At 38.0% G+C, this 22175-nt stretch overlaps 1 protein-coding gene across 2 annotated transcripts in view; it reads right to left on the reverse strand.

Annotated features, from left to right (window-relative positions):
* Window positions 1–974: 974 nt before the first annotated feature.
* SLC44A1 (solute carrier family 44 member 1) overlaps window positions 975–22175 on the reverse strand; it is a 66476-nt gene continuing 45275 nt past the window's right edge. Inside the window, exons 7-16 of one of the 2 annotated variants that reach the window (XM_069001086.1) lie at window positions 21651–21740; window positions 19409–19536; window positions 18194–18380; window positions 16052–16217; window positions 10991–11147; window positions 10473–10556; window positions 9271–9408; window positions 7321–7557; window positions 5658–5738; window positions 975–3444 (exon numbers count right to left, since the gene is read on the reverse strand). In XM_069001086.1, the coding sequence (XP_068857187.1) occupies window positions 3421–3444; window positions 5658–5738; window positions 7321–7557; window positions 9271–9408; window positions 10473–10556; window positions 10991–11147; window positions 16052–16217; window positions 18194–18380; window positions 19409–19536; window positions 21651–21740 (1292 nt within the window). In that variant the 3' untranslated portion in view covers window positions 975–3420. Of the gene's footprint in view, window positions 5739–7320; window positions 7558–9270; window positions 9409–10472; window positions 10557–10990; window positions 11148–16051; window positions 16218–18193; window positions 18381–19408; window positions 19537–21650; window positions 21741–22175 lie in introns of both variants that reach the window. The other variant, XM_069001085.1, reaches the window with a different exon arrangement.

Raw genomic sequence — 22175 nt, forward strand, 5'->3', positions numbered from 1 at the left:
CCTGAATCATTGCCTCAGGAAAGTGAAAGGGAATGTGGTAAGATCAAGGGACAAAGGGGAGCTGACACTGCCACTTGCCACTCCTTTACTCAGAGAGCAATATGGAAATGAGACCCAACAGAACAACAACAACAAAATATTCTGCAGGACTGGAAGAAGCAATAAAGATGACACGGTGCTGTTCAACTTCCAAACAGAAAAAAATAAAATGGAAAAAAAATTAACAATTTGAGGGATGGTATGCTTTTTGTCCTCTGAAACCTAGCTGGTCAGAGGCTATGATGCCAAAACCAAATGCTGGGAAGCAGTAATCTCAATGATTGTTTCTAAATCCAAACTGTCCAGCCTAAATCTCCAGTCTTTGAGCACTACTCAATTCAATGGACTTTCTGAGGAGATGATTTCTCTGTTTCAGCTGTCTCGTCTGCTCCTCTGCATTGTTATTCTCAGTGCAGCATCACTCTCTACTTAGTCTAGACTGCTTCCCACAAAGCAGACCATACACCGGCTTTAATAACCAACAATGAGAAAAAGTATTTAATCCATCACAGCTGGCAGACCCCAGCACCCCTACTGCCAAAATTTATGTACGGGATTTACATGCCAAAATGTCCTCCCACTCCACTATCCCCACTAGGAACGGAAAGCAGAGTCTAAATTTGTCCTGAAAAGTTGTTTTTTTCAGAATTCTGTCTTCTGCTTATCTCTGTGCACAAGACAGAGCTGGAAGAGGGCAGCTTGTAGTTTGGTTGCAAATGAACTTCAAAGGACATTCAAAAGCTTTAAAGGGCCACTGTAAAGCCTGTGTGTGGATGAAATGCCTTTTTGACAGGACTGAAAAGCTCTGCATGCTGGATATACACTCAAGAACGGTGCACACGTTTTTATTAAGAACTTTGTAATGATATAGATTTCTCACTTAAATGTTACAACTACCCATAGAAAAATGTTGCCTGTATCTTTTAAACACCATGTAAATAAACAAATTTATTTTTAAGACAGGATAAACTGCTATAAAAATGGTGCACAGTCAAGTCATACAAAAATACAAAATTTGTTACCAACTGCAGTCCCAGTTGCAATTACAGAGAAAAGTCCCCACCCAGGACTTCCAGTGAGCGGAGAACATAAACTTGTGGAGCCAGTCAGGGCAGAAATTTTTTATCAAAATGAGCAGAATACAAGGATTCTTTGATTAAGCACCTCCAATAACCTCCAAACATGATGAAAACTAGCTTCACTGGAAGAAACTGGGAACTTGATAAGACTTTTAGCCTTGAAAACCAGTTTCTAGGATTCATCTAAGCCAGTTTTTAAATTTGTGTTGCTGAACCCCTCTGATCTACACAAATACTGGTGCTGAGTGCCACTGCTGTCTTAGACACTGCAAGAATGTCTCCTTTCCACAAACGTAAGGCTGCTCCACTGTTTCTTCTGGGCAAGTCTGACCTCTAACTTGCACTGAGAGGCCTCACTAGTGCTCCAGTTTAAATCCCTAGGCTGAAGCTATAGTCCAGTCAGCATTTACACAGATGTGTAAGTTACAACTTCCATACTTATAGAGCCCTCCTGATGCTAGTAGTTATAGATACGGTTCACTTAAATGAGTAAGTGCTTCCCAGACTGGATAATGCTCTTTGTCTCCCCAGCAGCTATCCTTTCCAAATATATCTTTATTTTCAAACCTTTTGAATAGTTTGGGATCTGTGATATGAAAAGTGTAAATTGTTTTAATTGGCTTACAGAAAAAAAAAAATGTAACAAATTTAAGTTATCAAATGACTTCTGGAAGCAAAAGTGAAACATTTTACTATTGCCAAAAGATAAGAGCACTAGTTAGCTACATGATACTACATGATTTTTTTAACCTTCAGCAGCAATTTAGAAGTCTGATAGTCTGAAAGGAAGCACAGATAACTGCTTACTTACTAAACCTTGATAACACGAGTTGTGCATGTCTCTACCTAGACATACCTCTCCACTCCATCATAAAGCTTCTGTAGAAAGGCTCTTACTCTTTCAAAAGATTTTCTTGAATGGAGTGATTGAACCATTGAGGCATCATTATTTGTAGACAGCTTGTATTTAGTGCAATAATTTAAAAAATTCTGCTCTGAAATATTAACTTTACAATAACAAAAATAGTTTTCTTAAAAAAATGGTAACAAAAGGAATATATAGCATAAACAGATCATTAATTCTTAGCAAATACACTTAAGCATTTACCATTTCACTATGCTGAATAATTGAATATTAGCATTCATATCTGGTGAGCTTCCAGACTGAAAATAAATTTATGTATCTAATAATAATAAAAAAGCATGTTCTCGTGTCATTATTTAATAACTTCAGATAACTATCCTGGCAGTTTTACTTCCAAAGGAATGTTTCTCTGCCCTTTCTGGCTTTAGCCACCCTCTACAGTATGTACAAATATGGATCAAACAACAGGCAAGGAATGATCCCTTCTACCTCCCAGAGCTTTCTCATTAGATGAAATGAAGCATACAGTACTTTTTTATGTACAGTAGTACAGTTCATCTCTCTTCCCATCCTCAGCATCTTTGCATCTAGTCATGAATTAATCACGAGTATGGCTAAGACTGAGCTTTAGCAATCTGTTATTTCAATTGCCCGTATGGAGAATCCATACCCTTCAAAGGAACACTGCTGAAGTGTGAAGGAGGCTACTGAACTCAAGGGGAGGATAGAGGGCAATGGGTATGAGGGGTAAGTAGGGTAAGCAGGAAGTTAATTGCATATAAAAATTATCTGTCCCCATTTTGTAGGTTCTGTTTAATAGGAGATGCAAGGGCTCCCACACACCTAAATACCTGAGGAGTTGGTTATTGTGATATCTGATACTGGTAAACAAAACTGTACCCTGCCAGGGCTGTAAAGTAAAATAACTGCTTACAAACACATTTGAACTGGATGAATTCTTGCTGAAACCACCTCTTGAAAAACTAAATTTGAGACTTTCCTTGATTTTAAGGTTTTCTGTACGTCACTGTCCCGAATTTAATGCAAATTTAAAAGAAATTAAACAAGTAAAACTCTCAGCAGATTAGCAGTGTCATGGGAAATCTGTCTCTAAACCCAGTCATGATTTCAAATTATCTTTACAATGATACTTCCTCCAGATTTTAAAATATCGAGCAGATAAGAATCAACATTTCCATGACCACAACAAATAATTTAAGAAATGGAACAATGATAAAGCTGCTTGTAAAAGCCACCCGTATGAAAAGAGTACATGTTTCACAAAAATAATTGTTAAAAAAAGTTTTAAATCCCTGTTCCTTTTCTCTGATTTTGGCTGTATATTTTTATATATATATATATATATATGTATGTATGTATATATGTATATATATACTGTTTTGGAATGTCAATGGGTTCCAATATGGCTGGCTAGTTTCAAGATGAACTTGCTCCAGAGGCCTAGAAAACAAAGTCATACAGTACAGTCTTAGACAAATGCCAAAGGACAAGGAGAAACTGAATCAAAGGGGTCACTGGAAGCCATAAAGAAAGAAGCATGAAAAGGTGGGGTTTTTTGTTGTGCCCTGATATGAGAACAGAACATCCTAAGTGTTTCCTCATCTCTGCTGCTAAGATCTACTTTAAATACAACTGCACTTAGGGCATTTCACTTAAAGAAATAATTGTCATATCTAAGAAATATCTGCATTTCAAGGAAACTGAAACAAAACAGTAAAGACTCTGTTTTTAAAAGAAGAGAAAAAAGTAATATTGATCTAAATTTCAGACATGCAATTTTGGGACTATGGGTACTACTGCTACATAACAGACTCATGAATGATCCTATTCTACATGTAACTGAGGCCATCTATCAGTACATTAGGGAAAGGTATCAGAAATTTAACTGCTGTGTCCCATCGTTTTCAGGAAGTGAGAACCTAGTATTTCAACGTTAAATCAACTGGAGCTGAATGCCCAAAAATGGAAAACCACAAGGCCCAAACAGTTCCAAACAAGACAATCACATGAGCAGCAGAACTGGGAGTAATTCAGCAGGTGACTACTCCCATGCTGAGCCCCAAGTGCTCAGCATCTTCCCCAGCAGTCCCAAGACGACTTTCAGCCAGTACCAGGCTCAACAGCCGAAAAAAAAATTCCTCTAAGAATAAGACCACCCTTGATTTGCAAGTACTTGGTTTGTGCTTTTACAAGGGATGGGGGTGAATAAAGTTTTTTAACATCCAAGCTTTAGGCAGTCAAGTACAAAAGTATATGTAGCAGCCTGTGCCAGCTCTGACAACAGCATGAGTGGTAAATCACTTAAGGTAAACCAATTATGTGAATTAAGAATTCAACATAAAATTTTGAACTGAATTTTTTGTATGTATGACTAGAGAGTTTGCATACCCAATTCTCAATCATTTTCATGACACATTTGCATCTATATAGCATTTAGGCTGCTTTGAAAATCCCAATGTTAGTGTCTGCTTGACCGGCTAGAATTACTCCCAGAAGAAAACAGTAAATGAGCATTGAATTAGTTTTTTATATGTATAAACACAGCAGCATTTAGGCATAAGCAAATCTAGAAACTGGTATGCCATAATGAAATAGCAAAACACGCAAAGCTACACATCTATCCAGTCTATAGCAGGGACCCATTCCAGCTTAGTCAAAAAATGCTCATGCAACATGGCTTCACATACATAGTTGAAAAAATAAATTCTTCTGTTAGCATACACTTATTTAGATTCCATTTGGTTAAAAAATTATCCCCATAGTATAGAAATACAACCCCAAACACTCTGAGAAAGTGATGATGGAAAAATACCCTCTCTTACAAAGTCATAATGTACAATGACAAGTCATACCTTGCCCAGCCTGGCTCTCCATTATACGCTCTCTGTTCTCCACCTTCCAAACTTATCCTCCTATCTGTTATCTGTACCATGTATAGTGTTCCTTATTCCAGGCTACTCAGACATGCAACGCCTTCCTAACAGGCACACCATTAGTAAAACAGGCTGCAGAAGCATAAATGATGCATTGTTCACTGTCTGTGCATCTGACAGTGTGAGATGGAAAGAGCACACAAGAGACAAGCAACATAAGTAGTTGGCAATAAAACAAACAACTGGGAGAAATGTCATTTGAGCAGGTTGAAAGGAATCACTGTATCCAATTCCTTGGCACTGTGTAAGATAATTTGGTGAGGGCTTTAAATACCTGGTTTTACTTTGCAACAACAGATGCACTCAGTAGTGTTCTTCATTTCAGGCTTTTGTAGGGAATGTAAGATGAGCAAAAATTGTTCATCTCAGGGCAAAGAAGAGCCCAATGAATCTCAGAGCCACCTTATTTTTAGACTATTCAGCAACTGAGGTGTCTGCATATACCACATATCATGCACCACTAATCCTAATGAAATTATACTGCATTTGTTTCATATGAGACAGTTCCTTTCATCTTACTTTTACAGGAGATGGTCTCAGCTGTGACAAAAACTCTGCCATCCAGGTGATAGGCAAGCTCACAAACAGAAAAAGCAGAACATCTTGAGTGATACAGAGAACAAAAACTTCTCCTGAAGAAGTGCAGTCAGTAAAGACAAAGAGGGAGAAGAAGTAAAAGTGAAACTCTTGGAGGATCGCCACCTCCTCATCTGCACCTACCATTGGTTTTAGCTCTCTGCCCTCAGCTCCACCTCCCCGGCCAGCTTCTTTCATAGATTTCCTACTATTCTCCACAAACTCCTGAAAAACAGTAATGAAATGACAAGTGCTTTCATAGAGCAGACTCCAAACATCAAATCTCAAGACAGAACTTCAAGATGTAACTACTCAAAATATCCAGGCAGTTTGCATCTCCCACTTCTCTTGCTTAGACTTGACCATGAAGTATCAAAAAAGCCTGCCAAATAGCCACAAAGGCCTCCCTCACTTAATTCTGGAAGCCAGACAAATGTTTGCCTTGTGTGCACTTACAACTTTCACATTTACCACGTAATGCTCTCCTTTATGGGGAAAGAAGGTAAAAGGCTGGTTTTCAAAAAAACAAAAACCAAGCCAAAACCAAACAAAAAATAAACCATAACAACAAAAACCCCAAGCAAACCAGAATCCCATTTACTGCCTTGTATCCTGTGCATGTCAGAACTCCATTAAACAAAAGGACTTGGAGGTAATTACTTGCAAGGTTTGGGTGATTTCCCTAACTTTCCTCAATTCAACCTCTTACATTTTTCACCAAATCACAATCTCCTTTTCATGAAAATTAGAAAAGGTGCTAATTCAATTTTAAACAATTTTTTTCTCCTAAAGGCAAGAATTCTGCAGAAAATGTCAGTAAACTTTAGCTGCTGGGGTTCTATGATATTGACTGCTGACTAAAGAAACCCACAATGCTTTTAGAATTTATCAGTGCTTTCTTCTGAGAGAACATGCTGCATTTTACTGTTACTCTTTGTTAAGAAGCAACTCATCAGCTGCCACTTTTTTATTATATACTTTAGGTTCTGTAGGGGTTTACAAAAAATTTAGCACTAAATTCTTGGCATGGTTTTCCCACAGTAATAAAAAAAAAATTATGCTAGAAGTCAGGAGAATCTTCCTCTAGCCTACACATGAGGGTACATTTTACAGAGACACATTCTACAGCTGCCACTTAAAAACACTGTCAAGAAATTTCCTACTCAACAACAAAGTGAAGGGCTTGAGGAGCAGAATTTTATCATCTTGGTTTCTAGTTAGAGTGAACAGAAAACAACATGGAACAAAAATAAACAAAATTAATTGGCCTTGCAAAAAGCCTTGACAAAGCATGTAGGCTCCAGGACAGAACATAAAGCCTGGTGTTTCTATGTGTGACAAAGTCACACAAATTCTGGTTTATGTCTGTACAAAAACTCCACTGTGGTCACTCTATCTATGTGTGAGGTAGAATAGTCTGCTATTTTTTTCTCTCTCACATCCAAAGAGAGGTCCTTCTTGGGAAAGTACAAAACCCAAATTTTCTTCCCTTATTTTTGCTTCTTTCTGTTTTGCACTGTGGCATTTACAAGACATGGTACCCAAGAGTATGATTCTGCAAGCTGACTGCTCATCTAACAGCTAGCAAATAGAAGCCAATACCACAGGAAGGAAGCATCATTCCTTATTTGATGCTTATCAAATGACACTGTTTCCTGATCAAGCCATAAACAAGATGACAAGGTAAAAAAAAATCAAACAACCAAAAAATCCCCATATTGAACTCAGCTAGTGCACTCATTCCACTGTCAAAATACCTATTTTATGGAACCAGATCCTTAGACTTGGAGAGTAAGGGGAAACTTACCATGAGAACTTTATCCATGTAAAATTCCCTGCCAGGGCTCCCATCATTGTATTTTGTATCGATGGCAAAACATAAGAAAAGGACATCAACAACCATTTCATAAATGGAAAGGAAGCAGTGAGCAACCAGGAATGCAAAGAGGCAGACAATGATGAGTGGCAGCACCCAGATGGTGTAATCTCGTTGGTAATTCAGCAACATAATGCCGGCCAAACCTGTGCTGCAGACAATCAGGACCTGAAGAAGAAAATGGTAGGCAACTCTAATGGCAGAAGCCTTTTGATATTTTTTGTTTGGTTTATTTTTTTTAAGGCAATATGCTTCTTGGTCTGCCAGGGTTAGAATTAGAGGTTACAGATGGTAGGTAACAAGATCTTTACCTCCTTTACCTCCTACCATGTCCCTAGGGGTAAATGACATTTAATTCATTTTTCAGCAGGTTCAAGTCAATTGTTACACATCCTTCAGCACAAAGATTATTTTTCAGAGCAGATTACATTTATATTCTGCTGTCATTGTTCTAGTGTTATACAACATTCCTGTAAAAAAGAACTTTATCCTGTCAGTTATATAAACCCCACAACCTGATGCAGCGCATCAACTAACATGCACTTGGGTTTTTTTATTTGGGGTGGAAGGAGAAGTCAGGTGTAAGGAGGATGGTATGTCTTTCATTTTGCTAGTGGAACAACTATCAAGCTTGTTTAATATCTATCTCCCCTCCATACAGGAGAAAGTAGATCAGAATTCACATGAGGCACTTCATGTAATAGTCTCCACAGAACTACACTATGTGTGAGGCCCTAACATATATTCTACTGGGTACCAGTGTGGTTTTGGCAAAAATAAAAGGACTAACTTTTTGAACATTTCTGAATTTATTATTATGAACTGCAGCTAAACACAAAATCATTACATAGGCCAGCTTTTATGAAAACACCACATGGAACTGGTAGAAGAGATGCTGATAGTGTAGCATTGTTTCTGTAGCTGATACTAATTTTTATAAGCACTGTTCATTTGAACATTTCTGTCACCTGCACATTTTTCTAATAATCTGAGACTTCTTTTCAGGGAGGTGTTTCCTAACATTTTTAAGATACCTCAGTAAAATTTTGTTATGTAATTTCAGGTTCTCTCAAGCACCTTTATCTGCCTAATATGTTTATTCCTTCTCACATCTTACTCACTTAATTACTGGATTCAAAGTTCAGCCCGCTGTACTCTGATTTAACAGAAGTAGAGGAATGCAATAAGGAATACAGATCAGTCCAACCAGTGTCCAAATACTTAGGCACAGGTGATTTAAGAAGACTGGTATTAATTGTTTCAGGAAATTATGGCACTTCAAAGGATAGAAATAATTCACTGGATTACGTTTCCATACAGTCTATCTCCATCAGCTGGAGACCCAAGAGGCTGACTGACTGAAGAAATTATTCTAGTCTCCTTTTAATTTTCAGAGTAGAACTAACTTAGTTGCTTAAGCTGGCAGTTCCTCATAGCAGGCTTCTGTACTCTTCCAGTCCAATTTTGTCACCCCAATAAAGGGTGGTCAATAATATGTCAAATTTTCAACATAAACCTGAAGAGTCCTTACTAAACAGAATTTAAAAGAAAAGCTTCCTTTCCTTGTAATTCTGTCTTAACCACAAAATCAAAACCTTAAAACTTCTAATCACTTTTCTCTTGACTCCCTAAAAAAATAATGGAAAAGGTGTCATAAGCTTCAGCTATTCCTCTCTAGTCACTTTTACTAAATTTAAGTGGATCATCTGCTTATGCTCCCTATGCTGAATAGTCCCTTCCTAATAGGATGCTGCTAGATGTGATAAAGTGCACACTAAGAAACAGGATTTTTAAGGCATTTTGTATTAGGGTTCAAGCCATTGCTAAAGAAAGATTGCTTCTACAATGCAGGTCTGTAACAACTGTATACAGCAGACATACCTTTCCTAGAAACAGCATAAAATCCCCAACTGTGTTTATGGCAGCCACTCGCAAAGCATTTTCCACTAGGATAACAAAGGCATCCTTTGCTGAGGTGCAGAAATTGGTGCTGTTGATAGCTGTGGCTGTATACGCATTCTGAGAAAAGGAGATTGAAGATTTGTTCATAGAACGATCAGGTATTTCAGATGGAGGGTGGGGAAGGTGAGGGGAAGATACAGCTTCTGAGTAAGTCACATTCATCATACGATTTTAATGAACCAAAATTCCCTTGAGAGTTGTTGAATCAAGCAATATGAACCAGCTGACAGAAGATTATATGAGGTAAAGAATTAATATTCTTCTCCTCCCTTGCTCATAATTTATGCATTAACTAGTTTGTTCAAAAAAACTCATTAAACAGAATTTGCAATTTCTCTGCAGGAGGTGGTGAACGGTAGCATAGCTACAGAAATTAAATAGTTCCAAAAAAGAAATCTGGAAATATAAAAGAATTTGAGCGTCATACAAGTCAAGCAAGATAATTTCTAGATACTCAACTAGATTGCATTTAAGGCTAGTGAGGACAGTTTTCAAGGATTACATTGAGGGGTTTAAAATGCTTTCTTATGATTTTATTCTCTACATTTCCACAAGCAAAAAAAAATTAACAACAGTGAAACAGATATTACCAAGGTATTTATGTACATATGTAAGAGGTGGAACTACAGGCCCATAAACCCACTTTTACAAGGGATCTTTTACAAGGACCAGCTAGTATGTCGCACTTTGCAACTCTTTTTCCCCTTTGGAGACAATGATGACAGTTTGATGTTTTGTATAGTTCTTACACTGTGGGAATCTTAAATATTACACCTAGCAAAGCTTAATTCTTGTTTCACTGCAAAAATATTTTGAAACTCAGATGCAGTTTCAACGAGTAGACATAAGAGGCAATGTTTCCAACCACTAAATACATTGTTATAAAGTTTAGATACCATGCTCATAAAGATGAATATTAGCTATTTTTAGTTTTTGTTTACATTCCAAAGGTCAATGTAGTGTTTTGCAGTATAATTTCAGTAATGGAGACAAGACTGAAGTATTTTCATTCAAGTTCAGGTCCAAAGTACAATACATTATGTGTTGGCATCAGACTATACTCTGAGAATATATATACTAGTACCAGCCCTTACATAAAACTTAAATATTGAAAATCTTACCTGATTTAAGTATGTCAGGCACTTTTCTAGACACCAAAGGCAGCAGATGCAGGCTTTAAGCATACAGCGAGCACAAGCATTTTCCTAGAAAAAGCACAGAATGTGGGAAAACACCGATAAAGAGTTTTTTAGGAAAAATATTCCCTGGTGTTTCAGTAACTGATATTCAGCCCACTAACTTAAGCAATCTGTATCAGTCCCATGGTCCTGTAAAGTCTAAATATTCATATTCATAGGATTGTTTGGGTTGGAAGGAACTCCCAACACCACCAGGCAGGGACACCTTTCACTAGACCAGGTTGCTCACCCAATGTGACTCAGAACATTTCCAGGGGTGGGGTATCCACAACTTCTCTGGGTAACCTGTTCTAGTGCCTCACCACCCTGATAGTGAAGAATTTATTCTTACCCATGATCTATTCCAAAACAAGACTTCCGACCTCTCACATTGACTAAACAAACAGGTAAACGCGTCAGGCCTTGAGTTTTGGTAAGAAAATGGAATCTATTTCTCTTACTTTTCCTTTGAGTTGTGTGTGAATATACATGAGAATCATTCGTGGTATCTTCACTAGTGTGATAATGAAAGACCCTTTTGCTACTGTTCCTAGGTGGTAACAAACAAGGCGATTAACAGATGCCAGAATAGGAGTAAATGGCAGATTCCTTTTCTCCCTGTTGAAAACAGAAAAAAAATGAAGTAGAATGATCAGTATTTATGCAAAATCATCTACAAGTGCTACAAATTCTCAATAAAACAATGTGCAAAAGGAATATATTATCCTCATACTAGCTTTCAGGATATATTGCTTACTCCACCCTGACAATCTGTGTAACTCGCTGATTTGTCTCTAATGCAGAAGTAGGACTAGGATAAGGAATCAGTATGTCATACTGTCAGAGACTGAAATTTTTTTGGCTTAGGACTTTTGCCTATTATAGTAAAACTGTATAACAAAAGCTGCATGGAAGACCACCACACCCTCCATGAGCCTCCTGACTGAGGCCCTGGACTGCAAGTTGATGGAGATAAGATAAAGTGACTCGAGTCTGGTCTTCAGGAAAAGAATACATTCACAGGAGGGTTAAGCCTCACCTTCACCTGGTGGAGACCATAGCCCCAGGGCTATCAGCTGCCAGTCTCCCACAGACTGTCACACCAAAGGGAGGGTGGAGAGAGGCTTTGGGTGTGTGGTGAAAAAGCTTCTAGTCAAAGGCAGTGAATTCCCATCCTCTGCTGTGCAGACCAGCTCAGCTGTGGGGCCCTTCACCCCGGGATAGCCAGATCTACGGACACTCATGTGAATGACAGCAGTGGGGATGTCATGGCCCATCAAAGCCTCCACCACAGCACTGCAACATGATGCAACAGATCCACAGTGTTGCAAGGGACAGTGTCAAACTTGTCCTCCCCAGGGGAGGCACCTGGGCTTTCCCACCTGGCCCAAAAAGTATAGAATCCATTGGACTCTATACTTTTTGGGATGCAGCAGGGGACCCTAAGCACAAAGAAGATCAGATGGAGGGAAGTCACAAGACATCATTGGGACCCTTGGAAGGATGATATGTTTCTACCTAACCCATGTCACTCGCCCTGCCCCACCCCCACTCTTTTTCGATTTCTTTCTTTCTTTCTTCTTTTACAAATTAAATAAAATATATCAAGTTTTTTTTGGCACCAACATCTAACCGCCTTTGGTTTTAATCAAGTTTTGGCATGTATTTCAAACCTTTCTGGGTTTGATCTGCTTTATTCACAGAGACTTAGTTTTATTTGCTCTTCTGTGTTTAAATCTATTCGTAACACATATGAGTAGTGTGGTGGTGCATCCCCTTTGTCCCTTCCTGCTTTGGGCTGCACTGTGATCTCAGAAATGCTTGCTAGGCCTCAGTCTTGAGAAAGAGCACCTGGGCTCAGCTCCTCAAACTTATCAGAAACATGGTCTGCTCCCAGGAACTTATCCTGTCTAACGAGCTCCTGTTTTTAAATAGCCTTGTAAACTTTCTTTTTTGTGCCTAAATAATAACTTAGGAAGAACAACATTTCTGTTATTGAACTTTCAAAGAAAATTGCAGACCTGAATTGTGGACAGGATGGAGAATTACTATGACTAAAGCCCGTTCTCTTGCAACCCTGCAGACTCCTGGACTGCAGTGGGCTGTGACCAGCACCTCCCTCTGAGTGGGGCCTCTCTGAGCCACTGAACTTTCAAGTTTGTGATACTCAGAGGACCAATGTCAAAGGCTGCCGACAGAGCCTGGGCTGACACCCCACTGCTCAAGCCTCAACCCTTTGCCTGTTTAGAAGGTGCAAAGGCATCCAGCATGAGCACTTCCCTGAACTTGAAAGGAATTATTTTTACTGATCTATACCTTGTACTTGTACATACAAGTGTGAGTGTGAATGTACTACAGCAAATGTACTATGAATGTTAGATTGCTAAGTAAGTCAAGTCTATAACTGAGTTACTGTTGTGCTCACAGTAAATTCTATAGACTCTTCTGGAAAATTGGTTAAATTAGGGTATTGATTAAGTGATGCTAAGTTTAAGTGCTGTTAAAATCTTTAGGCCTAAACTGTTGGTCAAGTCTGGGGTTGAAAGAGGCAAGAGGGTCCACTCTTGTGACTCAGTGGGAGGGTCTCCCTTACTCCTTTTTATCCTTATCCTTTCTCATCCTTAACCTTTTTCCATCCCCAGCTTCCATATAAATAATCTTAGGTTTCGTTTTAGATCAATTGGTTTTAGATTTTAATCCTACTTTTCCTCTGTGTGCTTTAACCATCTACTAAGAAGTAGAGTGAATCTTGCCAATGAACTCTGTCACACTTTCACTTTTACACTAACTTGCTTTTGCCAATACCTTTGCCAGTGATTCTCTGAGCAACTGAAAACACTCATTGGTGACAGGTAGTCTTACTAGCAGCTTGCTTCATTACCACTGTTAACAACTGGCAGTTCCTGTAAAGTTACGTTGGATGGTGTGCAATTCAAAACCTTCTAAACCAGTAAGAAACTGTGCTAATACGTTTTTAGATAAACTTGCCTTCTCCCCTCTTGTTACGTTGGAGATCTTTGTGTGGACTTTGGAGAGGATATTACTAATTGATCACCTACAGTCTTTTCTCAGATTTTTTGCATTTCTGATTTAGGTATTATGTCCTTAAGGTACCAAGTGTTGAGCCTTAAAACAAGTTATTTAATGCAATGTAGCTATTAATATTTTTAATTTATCAGATAAATACTTTCACAGTTTGAAGCCACGTTTCTACCAAGAAACTCACTTATATGTCTCCCTCAAAGAATAGCACTATTAAACATTTAAAGAATGGCTCTTCTTCTTTATTAGAAATAAGAGCATGATAATAAGCATATTAAGAAACATGTGCTAACATTAAAAAAATAAAGGATCTCCCCAGCTTGGGAAAGATGCAAATTTCATTCAGAAAAGTTAATAAAAGTAGGTTCTTCATTCCATGAAACTAATATCTGCATAACATAATCTGAGATGTTAATGATTAGAATAGGTTTACCCTGTATGTTCTCTCAACTAACTTTCAGGGGAAGACAAATTTTACTCCCTGTTGGGCACAATCACATAAATGGCTTGAGTCTTATGCCCAGGCAACCCAAACACTTTCTCATGTTCAGGGCAAAGTCTGTCATGCAAAATACTTTGAGGCCTTTTATTGCCTGAGTTGAAAGGAATCCATCTGGCTAAGGTGAATGAGCAGCAAACACATATAAAACATTTCTCCATGGATAACCTCGTCTCATTTGATTTGGGAAGCTGCTCATACGCAAAATAATGGGTAAGTGCAAATTAATGCCTTTTCCATTTTTACAAGTCACTTTTCAAATTATGATTGTACCTTGAAATGCAAAAAGAAGATAAGAGTAGAGAGAAATGAGTATTTACTAACTTAAAATAAAATTGCTGTTATGGAATTATAGAGTATGGATAAAATAAAATTCATTCACCCTCAGGTAATAGGAAGTACATAAACTTACAGGTGAAGCATGCATGTTCCTAAGCAATCTATTTAAATGCAGAGTTATTCTCTTCCCTCTGTATTTTCCTCATTCTGTACTCAATCTAGTTTAATTATTCACAAGATTACATCTTGTAATAATTTCATAGATGTATTTCACTGGTGTACTGGAGAACTTCATCATTAAGAAAATAACAAAATTTCTGACAGCACAGTAAATTGATTCCTTGCTTTTGATACTATTTTAAAGAGTAGTGAAGAAAAGGAGTAAAATGTAGTTCAGATAACAGCCTCAATTAAAAAGACAAACCAATTAAATATTTGTGATCTGAATCATGCACTTGAAAAATATCTGCATACATTATTCAAAAACTGATACACAACTTAGTCCACAAACATAGCAATGAAATATGGAGCTTTAAAATTTTACAAGAATTTTTACTTGTATACGATCTTGTCAGAATCTATATGTAAACAATGAATCTAATAAGATCTTGCGTAATCTCATGAAAGAAAGATTAATGAAGATTAGTGAAGCACTGTAAATAATTTAAAAGGCACTGTTTTGCAATTAAAATAATAATCAATTGCTTTCATTATTTTTTTAACCTCTACAGATCTTACCAGCATTAATTACTAGCAAAACAGATGACCTTCCAGGCGCATCCTACTTTGTAAACAACCACCCATCTCTGTAGAATGTGCACAGGTTACAAGGCAAATAAGACTTCAAGTCTTATATGTCAAGAACACCATCTATAACTGGCAAAACAGATATTTCAGAACTTCACATGATTTAAAAAGAGTCAAGGCAATTTAACTGTTCCCCAGCTTTCACAATGGATACAAGTATTCTCCCCAAAACCTCTGCCCCTCATTATTTCTGCTAAATCAATGTGTAGGCTACTGTCTTGGGGTGACTTGTTGTATTCCCTATTGCTGCACTATGCCCAGAAATTAGCATATATGCCTTTCTATGCCTTTAAACTGAGCCTGAGAGGGGAGAGAGAAAAGTGTACTTTTCCAAAGCAGTTTGTTTTCATGTTCTGAGGACACAGAGATAAAACCTGTCTGCTTCTGCAGAGCGAGGGTGGGGAAGCAGCCTGCTTGCTTTCCAGCCAGCTTTCGGCCAGGTTTTCAGCTCCTTTTCCTCCGGAGAGCTGAACTTTTGTTTTCCTTTTCGTTTTTTTCCCTTTTTCTCTGCTGGACGGTTTCAACATCAGAATACATTGGGAGGACTTTCCACCGAGGCCTTGGCCCTGGAGGGGGGCCCACCACCCCGTCCCAGCTCCAAGGACGGGGAGAGAGATCTATGGAAGAACTCTGAAATTTTCCCAGGTTTTTCTCTCCACAGCGAGAAGTTTTATCATTTAGCATTATTATTCTTTTCCTGTGTGTTTGTTAAATAAATAGTTTTTATCTCTTTCACTTTCCTTCGAGGAAAATTCAACTATTCCAGAACCTGGTGGGGGAGGGGTGGTTGTAACCTGCCTTCTCTCAGAGGATATATTTCTAAATTTGGCCAAACTGACACAAATTTAGTGGTGCCCAGTGTGGCTCATGACAGAGCTATCGAAGTTATCCTTACCTTGTAAAATAGTATGTCACAACAGCCCCTGCCACTGTCATCTGCTGACAGGCTAGGATAAACTCGCTGATCCAGATGAGTCCCACTATGTGGTACCACCACATGTATTTCAAAGGACCTGCCATCTGAAATTCAACAAATCCTTCTTCATTTGGGACAGGACTACCTAGAAATAAATGAGGGTAAAAAAGTAATTGATGCTTACATCACCTGATAAAGAAGGAAGGATATGGTTCATAACCAGTTACAGCAGAAACCCTCCAGTTTCTACTCAGTTTTAAATGTCATGTTCAGGAAGACTGTTCTTAAGAAAGATAGAGTTTTTGAGACAATAAGTATAATGGTATTGGAAAAAAAAAAAACACTAAAAAATTTCCACAACTAACCACCATCTTATAGCAAAAATTCATATAGTTAAACATAATGGAAGTCTACTTCAGTCATTCTTAAATTGAGTTTGCTGCTTTATCAGTATTATTCATACAGCAGGAATCAGTATCAGCTTCTTACATCTAGATGTCAACATTAACAATCACTTTTGCTTTCCTTACAGTAAGTTTTTGTAGCTTTAAACCTATTAACAGACATACGGAACAGCCTTAGAAATTCTAAATATATGATTTCATATATTCAAGAATGCACTGACTCCTTCTCTAATATGAATCATGTACAGAGACTGACAGCATGTCAGAACACTCCTAGGATAAGGTCTATTTCAATGTGTTAATGCACAAGTGAGATATTTCATCTTATACAACAGTTACATGAACAGCTGATGAGATTCAGAAAAACACTGCAAGTAACTTTATGTGCATAAAGTGCATACCCTGAAAAACAATTGTTTTGACTTAGCACTCACAGCACATTATCCGCATTCCTAGTTATGTTTTTATACTTACATATAAAATCAATGTTTTCTTGTGAATAAGTTAACTATTGAAATCTGGTTTCAGTGAACAAGGATTTGGCCTTATTTGCACAAATATTTTGTTTGAGTGCATATAAGCTAAAAAGATAAATAAGTTTTTGCAGAATCAAGGCCAGTTGAGGGGTTCTACCAGTTACCCATAAAATCAGACTACATTCTGCTACAAATTTAGTGCCTGTGCAGTGGTCTGATTCAGAAAGTGAAGCACAGGGCTGAGATTTTCAGTGGCAACCATTTTATGCACACAGCACAGCGTGCAATGAAAACTAAAAATTTCAACAGTAATGAGAACAAGAACACATGCATTCTATTGCCTCCAACCCTTGCTAAGAACTCAGGATATGAAAAATACTTAACCTGTATTACTGTGAAATAGCTTTGTGACTTGAAACACTGCTACTTTTGGATCAGTAGTAAACAACACATTTCAAAATTTTAAGGTATTTATGAATGACAGCGTCTGTTATCTACAATATACTGCAAAATAACACACTTTTTAAAAAGCATCTGCTATGTTTCTCTGCTGAAATAACTAAGATTTGGACCTATAGGATTGATTAATTCTAGAAGCTCTTGTCAGACCCTGAATACAAATAAAGCTTTCACCTTCTATGTACTGAAGAGCAGGCAGAATTAAGAGTACATTGGCTGCTCTCTGAATACAGTGTACAAACAGCAGAAAAATCTCCCTAATGATTCTGGAATAATACTGGACACCTAAGTTACAAACAACTGAAAACTAATTCCACAATATTTACATTGTGGGAGACAGTAATTGTGTGCAATGGCCCTTCCCTTACTGTGTGAGGCCCTTCCCACTCATCTGTGTGAGTACTGCCAACACCACTTGGTGATATTAGCTCCAAGATTATGCTGTCTTTAATTTGTGTGTGTAAAATTTGAGGGAATTATCTGAAAAATTGCTACAGCAATTTTATTTATAGAGTCTCATGGTTTGCAGCAAGCCAGCTTGCATCAAATCAAAAAGCCACAGACAAAAAGCATCACACACAAAGTACCATGCTGGGAATGCACACTAAAATGCACAATAACTTTCTTGAAACAAGTGCTGCGAAGTCAGTGAAGCAGACAGGAATAGAAGCACAACAAGTGGGCTTTTTTCCTTGAGATTCCCAAATGCTTTTTAGCTAACTCTGCTTGAAATAATACAAAAACAAAGTGAAATGTATTTAAAATAAGTGACAGCTGCTTACCTGTAGTACCAAGAAAAAGCAGGACTGCAATCCAGTATGTCCAGAAGAGGATAAGCACAAAGAATGTCCAAAATGGCTGGAAGACTAACAGCGGCAGGTGAATGAAGACCTTGCCGGCCACGTGGAACAAGGCAATGGTGAGAGCTACTCTTTTGCGCATAATTAACATAATTAAGAACAAGATAACCTAGAGGGGGAAGTTTTCAAATCACATTTTAGAGTACTGAAACAGAATCAAGCTATTCTTTTGCATAGCAAGGATATTCAAACACACTAAATTAACAGATACTCTATCTAGAAGATCACAAGATCAAAATGTAAAACCTCTATCAGCTTCCTCTAGTGATAAATTATTTTCCAAATTATACTTCTGGGGAATTCCATTCTCATAATTATGTATTTGGAATCATCATCAGCCTCAAGCTGATTAAATAAGACCAGGTTCTATCCTCAGTTATGTTTTACAAAACAGTGAAATTGGCAAGTTTTAGCAGAAAGGTAATTTAAAATTTATATCTGACTATGGTGTGGTGATCTTACAGGATGTATGTATATATGTGTGTAATAACGTAGGGACTAAAAATCAAGGAGAGGGAACAGAGAGGAACTTTTGGATTAGGATGTGAAAAAAGAAGAAGAAAACAGGGAGTCTACAATTCCTGTGAAATTAGTCAAACATTGTCAGTTTTTGGTAGTAAATTCAGTGACTCTGAAATGAACAGCAAGGCCCAAAAAAGATAAATTGATTCAATAATCAGTGTTAGTATTTCAGTTCACAACGACTTGAGAACAACTTCTTTCAGAAGTAGGCTAAGGATTTTTAAATACACTGAGATGACTAAGTACCTCTGAACTGAGAACTTAAGAAAAATCTCTTTGGATTGGCAGTCCAATATCATACCTATTCTTGGAAGTCCCTGTGGACATTTTACAGTAGATGAAAGTAGCTGCAGGGTTAGAAAGTCTCTCCTGACTCAAATCAGATATTAGAGAACTGTTCCTAGAAAATCTTCCCTGACTCATATTCAGGTATTAGAGAACAGTTCCTGAAAGTTAAAAAAATAACATAATGAAAGAAAATCACTTCAACAGAAATTGTGGCAGAAATAAACTGTTCAAAAACATGTGCAACACAATGCTTTCACCTGAATAAAAAAACAGTGACCAACAGGAAGACAAGAACAAGAAAATGATGCAGTCATTAGCAAACCATACCGTGAAGACTGTAGCTGCAATGGCATAGATCAAGAGAGCCTGAAGATTGTCTTTGGCTATTTGAGTCTCAAGAGCACTGGCAGATAGTCGTTGTTTAGCATAGAGCCACCACAGGACTCCTGTACCACCTACGTTTTAGTGAGAAAACAGAAAGGATAAACGAATGATACATCTCCTGTGTGACACAGCCATGCTACCTAGTCCCAGAGAAATGAAACAGTTCTTTCATTTTAAGTCTAGTCTGGTACGGAACACTCAAGAGCACTGATGCTCAACCCAACAGGAACCTGAGAGGAGGGAGAAGTACTTAGTTGTCATATGTTGCCCTCTTCTCAGGTGAATCTACTCTTTTCACAGTCTCACCACACTATGACCACTTAAAAGACTTGCAGAACCTTGATTCTGTGTTCTAGGGTAAACTGCATGGAAGGATTACTTCATGGGGAGCCCTAACAATGAATAGGACAGCTCCCACTAGACAAGTAAGAGAGGAACAAAAGGAAGAATAAATAGTTCTATGGTAGGCTATATGTATGGATGTATATGTGTGTATAACAATGCAGGGGGTAAGAATTTAGGAGGGAGAACAGAGACAGACCTTTGGACTAGGATGTGAAATAACAACAACAAGGAGTAGGAGTCTACCACTCCTGGGTAATCGAAACAACAAGGATCAGCCTGATGCTGGAAACAGCACCATAATGGTATGTAGCTTAACTTGCTTCAGACAACATCTTGGACACTGGAAAAAACATTAGTAAAAGGCACAGGAGGCAAATAAAATGTGAGGTACTATCTTCTCATCCCTGTTATGAAAACCTAGCCTTATGGCCAGAATAACACTCTCTTATTCTAGCTGCCTTTCCAAGATAGAACTTTTCTTAAACACAGGTCTCCAGCCCCTCAGAGAGATAACCTCTCCTCTCTGAGACATCTCTTTTCTCTTTTGAGTGTCCTTCTCTGTTCTGGTGGTATTTCTGAATCAAATGCATGAGCTTAGTCGGGAGCTTGGACCAGATGAGCCTCTCTGGTCCCTTCCAACCTTACCCATTCTGTGATTCTGTGATCACATGTTTTTGCTGAAGGTACTCTGTTCAAGTCTAAAATGAAGAATGCTCTTTTGACATCTCCTAAACAAACAGCCAAGACAGAATAAGCAGTATGTGTCACAGAAGATAGGTTTTTATTCAGGCTGTGTAAAGGATGAAAGTTTTTACAACATAGTAACAGCTGCCAATAATATAAGTCATTCAACTGTTTCACTCAACATGGCTGCTCAGCTTCTAAAGAGAATATAAATGAAAAAAAAAATCTATATTTTTCCTTTTCCCTGGTCATAGATTGTGAGGCCATTAAGCAGAAAACCAAAGTGATCCTGAAAAAATACAGATGATCTGCTGATTTTTTTCCATCCACTGCAGTCATGGATTGCAAGAAGTAAATCACTAGTGCTTCCTAATATGATTATTGTGGGTTTTTTTCTTCCCTACAGTCATCTGCCCAGACATTTTGGCTTATCTACTCAGTAAGAAGCGTAGAAAACTTTAGTTTTACAAATTTAAAAGCTGATGTGATAAAATAAGGCTATTTTCATACAAGCTACATCATTTTGGAAGAGACAACCTTTGGTCATTTCCAAGATAGCATGGCCAGCTGCATTTCATACATGATCTAGGTCATGCAGGTCTTCCTGAGCCATATGGAAATATAAGGATTTTATTAGAATTTCTAGACAAGAACCTTTACTTCCTCTCTTCAATAAGAGGTCTTAAAGAGCTACTCAAAGAACTGAAGGGGCTGATGAACATGTCAGGGTTGTAATAATTCAGCTGCATAAGCAATAGCTGCCCTCTGATTTCTTCATGCACCAGCCATCAGACACAGCCAGGTGTGCTGCCTTGCTGACCTATTTGGAAGGCAGGTTAAGAAGTAGGCAACGTTTAGGGTTGTGCGACAAGTGCTGTGAGGAATCTCCTGCACTGACACCTGTGGGGTCTAGTGAGCTAAGCCGACATGAAGATTGCCTGCCAAGCAGCATATGCAAATATCCAAGGAGCAATGTACTCTGAGAGAGGTCTGCAATTACTGAGGTGGCATTTCTGATGTGCATCTTGAAAGTGACTCAAAAAAAGGCTGAAGGGAAATGCATGATCCAAGATCTGTATGGGATGTAGCTGGGCTGAGGACATGGAGCACAAGGATTAGAACTGGGTGCTCACACTGGGAGACAAGCAAGACTTACCAAGTGATCCCAGAATGACAAGAATTGTTAAAATCCAGACAAGTACTCTTGAAATGTACCTTATTATAACCATCAAAATCATGGACAACACTGCAAGAGAAGACAAATAAAATAAGCAGACTAATTACTTCAAGTAGAAATAGCCTTCCTAATTTTCCCACTGCACTTAGAAAACTGCCTTCCAACAGAATTTTTACGGATTTCTTCTTTGAGTCTTACAAACTCATTGAATAGACAGTTAAGAAAATTAGGCACTTCTACAACTTCTGCTTTGATAATGTTGATTAAAACAATGAGAGCATAAATACATTTATACGATACATTAAATACAAGACATAATGTGTGCATACAGACAGAGATGTACTTAGACATGAACAAACAAACAGCAAGACATGACAGTACTTTGAGTCTGGTAACATGAGCACACCTCCTGAGGACCAGAGCAGAGTCTGCACTCAAATACACATTTCAAACAAGTGCAGTTAATATGATATCTGTGTATTCCAAAATGTCATGCCTGTCATA

This window comes from Aphelocoma coerulescens (assembly GCF_041296385.1).
Source record: "Aphelocoma coerulescens isolate FSJ_1873_10779 chromosome Z unlocalized genomic scaffold, UR_Acoe_1.0 ChrZ, whole genome shotgun sequence".
Taxonomy (NCBI): Eukaryota; Metazoa; Chordata; class Aves; order Passeriformes; family Corvidae; genus Aphelocoma; species Aphelocoma coerulescens.